At 34.1% G+C, this 6,794-nt stretch overlaps 1 protein-coding gene across 1 annotated transcript in view; it reads left to right on the forward strand.

The window, feature by feature from the left end:
• The window catches only part of TENT4B (terminal nucleotidyltransferase 4B), a 50,206-nt gene extending 43,668 nt beyond the window's left edge, over positions 1-6,538 (forward strand). Inside the window, exons 8-12 of the mRNA XM_065416332.1 lie at positions 682-808; positions 906-1,009; positions 1,775-1,962; positions 2,546-2,710; positions 3,936-6,538. Of these exons, the coding sequence (XP_065272404.1) occupies positions 682-808; positions 906-1,009; positions 1,775-1,962; positions 2,546-2,710; positions 3,936-4,115 (764 nt within the window). The 3' untranslated portion in view covers positions 4,116-6,538. The remainder of the gene's footprint in view (positions 1-681; positions 809-905; positions 1,010-1,774; positions 1,963-2,545; positions 2,711-3,935) is intronic.
• The last annotated feature ends 256 nt before the right edge of the window (positions 6,539-6,794 follow it).

Genomic DNA, 6,794 nt, shown 5'->3' on the forward strand with positions numbered 1-6,794 from the left:
GTCAAATATAGCATACTGACTATTGTCAAAAATTTAACCCAAAGGAGTCAAACAGGAAAAGTAATTGCTTTAACTATTTTTAAAAAAAATCCTCATTCAGTTTTTGAAGAGTGTGTTTATGAATTCCAAGAGAAAATGCTCATTTTATTTATAAAGCAGTCCAGAAATATGGGTTAGCCTGTCATCTCTGTAGAACCAAAAGGACACTATGGCATGAGTTAGTGACCCGAATACCTAGTGATTTCACTGTGTGTTGTTACAACACTGATTTTTCCATTAATAGGGTTCAGTTTTTGGTATAATTGACAGTGACTAAAGGGTGATCATTGCTATTACAAAGGCTTATTTATCTGAAACCTCATGTGGAAGATGACATAAAAATAGGTGTATGTATGCTTTATACAGTATATGCTTTGTGTGGATTTTCCAATTTTGACATCTACTTGTATCATAGATTCCAGTTACCTCTGGGCTTTTAGATTCCTTTGTGTATTTTTCTCAGTTCATTAATGTTTGAATTTTTATCCCCCACAAGAAATGATTTAAGGTGGGTCAGGATTTCAAAGAAAGCAAATCCTTTTTTTTCTAAAAGCTCATTTTTCTGTGAGCTCTTACTCCAGTGTTTCAAAGTCAGTAAGCATTGCATAGAATTAATGGATTATCTATGTATTTATTTTTAAGGTAATGATGTTGGGAGGAGTTCATATGGTGCCATGCAAGTGAAACAGGCCTTTGATTATGCATATGTTGTTTTGAGCCATGCTGTATCACCAATAGCTAAATATTATCCCAACAATGAAACTGAAAGGTAAAAGTTTAAATGTCAAGTCAAACCATTCGTTACATATATTCCTGTGTATTTAAAACTAATCCGTGCTTTGTTTTTGTTTGTTTTTCTTTCACAGTATATTAGGTAGAATAATTAGAGTAACGCAAGAAGTGGCCTCATACAGAGAGTGGATATCAAAGCATTGGGGAATGCAGAGTAGGACTGAGTCTTCATGCAATGGTAAGGTTTGGCTACCCAGTGTGATGCTTGCTTTGCAAGCTTTTGGCATGGTCGGCAATGTAAAAAAATTTTGCTGCCTTTGACCCAGATCAGTTAAAGGGCATAGTCTAAATATGAACAGTGCATTTTACATTTCATCTATAACTAAAGAAGTGGCTTCTGTCTATATGTAAGAAACAGGAACAGTTTAGTTTTATACAACAGTGACAATTGCCTTAACACAGTCTACCCTGTTTCGATGTGACTGATTCTCCCTCTACTCTTGCTCCTTATTTTACCAATTTTCACAAAAATACCCAGGGCGAGATTTTCAGAAGAGCTCTGCACCCAATAATTCCCATTAGGAACCCAAATAAAGAAGCCAGATTTTTTTGACTGAGCACCCAGGGGATCCCACTGAGGGGAAAATGGGTGATGAGCACTTTATAAAACGGGTCATTTTATTTAGACTCGTAGATAGCTGAGCACTCTTGAAAATCTATCCCAAAACAATCCTATCCAAGACAAGGAGAGGTAATTGATAGACCACAGAAATGTTTTTTCCCTTTTGAACTTTCATGTAGTTGGGCTATGCATAGTTGGTGGCAGTTTTTCATCACATACCGTAGTGGGGTTTTTGAGTATGGGTCCAGTCCTGAAGCTCTTACTCATATGTGCAGTTAATTGACTTCAGTGGGACTCCTGAGGAAATGCTGTGCTATATTTACAAAATGCAGCACTTAATAGAAATTAATAGTCTTTCTTCCATTTACTCTTTTATTCCAGGTAATGGAGTAACTTTGATAGTAGATACTCAGCAGCTGGACAAGTGTAACAATAATCTCTCTGAAGTGAATGAAGCACTGGGGAAATCTAGAAGTAAAACTTCAGAAACACTCAGTAAACATTCTTCAAACTCTTCATCATGTCCATTGTCTTCCTCATCTTCTACATTGTCCAGCTCTAGTGATGTAGTAAGTATTAAACGTTTTTGTTTGAAACTTGATTAGATTTTTTTTCTCTTTTTGTATATGTACAAAGTGTAACAATATAGGCATAGCCAATCATTTCTTACATATCTCAGATTTGTGTAAGGGGAAGCTCTTCATATAATTCCTATTTATTCTAATGAATTGTTTTGCCAGAAAACACATATCTGACATAATGTACCTCTACATTTGTATGAAAAGTGCTCTCCCTTATATGAGTACAGTCACATTCTTTGCCTCCTTTTCATCTGTAAAATACCTGTTTCAAAAGAGATAGGTAGAAATAAATATGATGTAGGAAAAATTTCAAAAATGCCTGATAAACACTTGTTTGAATAGACTCTCCATTTTTATTTCTTTAATCTGGTTTGATATACTAATTTAAAGATCTCACGGAATCAGTCATGCATCCATGTATTTGCAAGCCAGTGCCCATTTGTTGGTTGTTTTGAGAGTCCTGGATTAAGAGAATTAATATTTAGCAGGACCAGCATGTTTATCTCCTCAATTTTGTCCACTTTAGTTTTATTTAAAACATAAATTTACTAATACCTATATTTGCATGAAGGATTCTGACGGAACACCATGCAAAACCTCTAAACAGTTGAGTTGCCATCAATCTACTACAAACAGAGTGGGGTCACAAGAAATAGCACTGGAACCCTCCCAGTCCAGTGGGAAAAGGCAAGGCAGCCAAACAGCTAATTCATCCAACAGCACAAACAAATCTCAGGTTTGTGAAATGTTTAAAAGAAATCTTAAACGTTTTAATTACTTTAATGGTATCTGTTCTCCTGAAAGTATGAAGACCTTATGGAAAGGATAGCTTGTGGTGAAAATGTGGAGCCTTTTTTTTTTTTTTTCCTGCTGATGTTCATTTCTACTTTTAAACCACAGTGTAGAGTAAGAGGGCTATTTTCCTTGTGAGGTATTGCACAAATACAGTTTTGTGTGGTTACCCCCAGAGAAAATGAGCCTGACATGTTAGCTATCACCTGCTTTTAGCTGTACTATAAGGATTTATATTCAAATTTAAGACCTGCCTCCCAAATTAAGAGTTTCAGTTTTTGTTGGAGAAATGCATATTTAATTAATTTAGCATAAAGATCAAACTTTCACCCCTGCCTCCCCCAAAAAATTATGATCAAAAATAATTTGACTGACAATCTCAAACACCAGAAGGCTAATAAACCCCCCCCAATACAGTAGTGTGGAAAATCATGATTTCAAAGCAGTGTTCGATTTGCACAACTTCAGTTTATGGTGACGTGTCATTTTTTACAGGAATATAGTTAGAACAGCTTAAATATTAAAAATAGCCTGGAACTTTATTCCTGAATGGTGGAGTTTCAGAACTATTTTTCTACTTATTTAGATATAAATATTTTTACAGACATCTGTTAAAGATTTCCAGCGGATAGTAAATTAGACACTTTGCAAACTATGTATCTCAAAGGGTGCACCATAAAGCACTTTCTGTGCATTGTGATGTGGGTGAATGCTGCCCTCTCCTTGTGGAAGAAATACCATTGGGTGTTCCTCATCTCTCCCTTTTTCTTGACTGTTTCAGTAAGGTGTAGTGCAACTGTTACCATTCTGGCTTGCATGTAGCACACAAGTAAAACCAGTCTTATCCTTTTTAAAACACAGGACTAATACTTCACTTTGTACCTTGAATTAAGTTATGTAATCCTGTCTCTCTTTTAATTGTATTATTTAAGGGCTGGAGCCCAGCATCTTGTTTGTCTCTCTTCTGAGGTTGCTGAAGTGAAAGAGAACTTCTTGTGCTGCAGGCTAAGCACAGACGTGATTCTTCCCTTCATGTCAAGCTCTTTTCAAATGCACTGCCTCTTGAAGTTGTAGTGTTTTTTTATTTTTTTAACCAGTAATACAAGTGTTGTAACAGCCCTATTCTATTTACTCTAATGTTGATTTACCATGTCCTTTTTCTTTTACAGCATGGATCAGCAAGGTTATTTCGCTCTTCCTCCAGCAAAGGCTTCCCGGGTCCAACAAACTCAAACCATGGTACCTCAGTGACAAACAAACAGCATCAAGGCAGCAAATCACATCAGTGTTTCCATGTCAAAAAGAGGAAACACAAGAGAGACGTGCCCCTTTCTGACCTTTGTAGATAGTTGCCTATTTTATGACTGTTCTTCTGTGTGCAATGATCTCATGCTACAGGATAGTTTGATAGTGACTCCTTGGATCTCTTGTGGAGCTTCAGACTGTTCAGACATTGATTAGCAACTGCATTTTTTTCCCAGCTCGCCACGGAATGGATCATGAAGATTGATCACTGCAAAAAGAGGAAAAAAGGCTGATCATTTGATGTCAGATGCTACAACAGGGTCATTTAGCATATAAAATCTTGAATGTAAAATAAATTTATTTCCCATCAGCTCATGCTGAACTGTAGAGGTAGTATTCAGTGTGTTTGGCAGATTACAAACAAAACACAAAAAAAAGGAAAAAAAGGTGAAAAATTGTATTTTGAGGGAAATCCAGCCTTTAAAGATGAAAAAGTAATTCATGCATGATTTTTTATTATTTTTGCATATACCATTTTATTGTGTGTGTGTATATATAGATGACCATATAGGAAAATTGACATTTGTAATAGTGGATTTGTTAATACTTTTTACATAACATTACTGTTTAAATTGTAAACAGAATTTTTCTCAGGATTAGTTTGGAAAATAATCTGAATTGTCATCTTAACATCTATATAAAGACACTACTAGTTATATTGCTCAGAATTGCTTTTCCTTCACATTGAAATGACTTAATAGAACATTTATGATCATCAGAAGTTGTTCCTCTAGAAAGAAAAAGGTTTATGATGGCAAATGAAGTCTCATTTGTATAAAGTGTACATGTACTTTTGTGAAAACACTGACCTTTTGGTCAACTCTGACAAATAACCTTTACCTTATTTTCTAGAGTTCCAGGGGGGTTTTCAGTTTGTCTGTCATCCTCTTCCCACCACCCCGCCAGCAGTCTCCCATTTTTAAAGAAGAAAAGCCACTTTGGGATTTTTGTCCTTTTTGTTGCAGTAAAAGCCAACTCCATTTGTTACAAATGTTTGCATTCCTGGGCTGCTCCAATCTCACGCCTTTTGTTTGTGCCTTTTTTCCCTCAGTCACTTTTTTTTTAATATATATTTGCTAAACTCATGTGGGAAAGAATAACTGTTAAACTATAAGTAAATTTTCCTATTAAAATATTTTTTCTCATTTCCCTTTTATGCATTTTTATATTGACACTAATAAAAATTAGTCTTCAAATAATAGAAATATAGTTTGTATTGCCTTAAAGACCCAAACCTTTCATAGCCTCCTAGTACTACTTCATTGAATGTTACCTTTAATCAAAAGTTTTAACACTGGTTCAGTTACACTTTAAATTTTGGTTGCAATAAATTAATGCCATGAAAGCAAATTAAATGTATGATTACATTCACATGTATACTTTGAAAAAGAAGTTGGGGGCACTTTAATGATAGAATGTTAAGTGGCATTTACTTTAACATTTTTTTCTTTAAAGAGGAAAGAGTTTGTGTTCAGCATACCTGCATGCATTTAATGCAGCTGTCTTGGAGATGTTTTTATAAAAAGTACTGTTGGCTTTTAGAACTACTTTTTTTATATACATATACAAAACATTGCAGACCAACCTGACCTTTAATGGGCAGTGATCAGTGCAATGACTTTTTAAATAAAATAATGCTAAAACAAGACCCAAACTAATGTCATCACTGAAATAAACATTTTCAACAACATATTGGTGTTTTACTTCAAAAAGGAAAATATATATTCCAAAAGATGGAAATCCATAACATTTACTCATACAAACATTAAGAGCTTAAAAAGTGATGTTAATTTGACAATGTTTTAAATTTTAGATTCACATTTTTATTCTGATCAGATAATTTTTATTAACGAGATGTTGCGCTTTTGTTCATAGAAACTAGTACACGTTGTACCACATTATGCATAATCACAGTATTTATTTTGTTTTAGATTATTGTGAATGTGTAGATTTATGTTCACCGCTTAGGGAACAATTATTTATAAATTATATTAATCCAGTATTGTTAGCTGCTATTAGCAAAACTGTTCCAAACACTTAATACTTGCAAAGATCTGTATCGCATTTACCACACTGAAGTGTTTTTAAAAAGAATCACCCTCATTGTTGAAAGCAGATGAACTCTTAGGGTGCAGATATTAGTGTTCCAATAAGCATGTGATAATTTTAAGGTGGTGGTAGCGGGAAGATAATCTTGATTCCGTTGGGAATTTTAGGATTGCCTCAATTTATGGTTTTCATAAATTTAATGGAAAATAGCTTTTCCAGGACTGCAAGTTTCTTTTTGGTAAACAGTATCTTTCTAAAAGAGAAAAGAAGCATGAAGGAAAAATTGAGGTGTATTTTACATTGCCTCAAATGACCAGCATTGTATTCATAAAATACTGTATATCTTGCAAATCTTTATTTAAACAGAACAGTTGAACTGTTCATTTTTCAATCTGAAGTAAAATACTTTCAAGACCTTTTAGTTTGCCTGCTCATTTGTCTTGTATATTTCATCTCTGTATTTGATTCAAATCTAGTTCCTTTTTGAGTTTCAGTACTTTTGTGAAGATTTTGTGACTATATGAAAAAATAAATGTTTAATCTAAATACTCTAGTTTATCAGCATTCTTGACATTCACACATTTTTTTTCTTCTGCAATATTGTAGCTAGAACAAGGTATTTAAAAGCTCCTGTTCATAGTATGATTTTTTTCTCATTCATTTTTCCAGATGTA

Source organism: Emys orbicularis, chromosome 14 (assembly GCF_028017835.1).
Source record: "Emys orbicularis isolate rEmyOrb1 chromosome 14, rEmyOrb1.hap1, whole genome shotgun sequence".
Taxonomy (NCBI): domain Eukaryota; kingdom Metazoa; phylum Chordata; order Testudines; family Emydidae; genus Emys; species Emys orbicularis.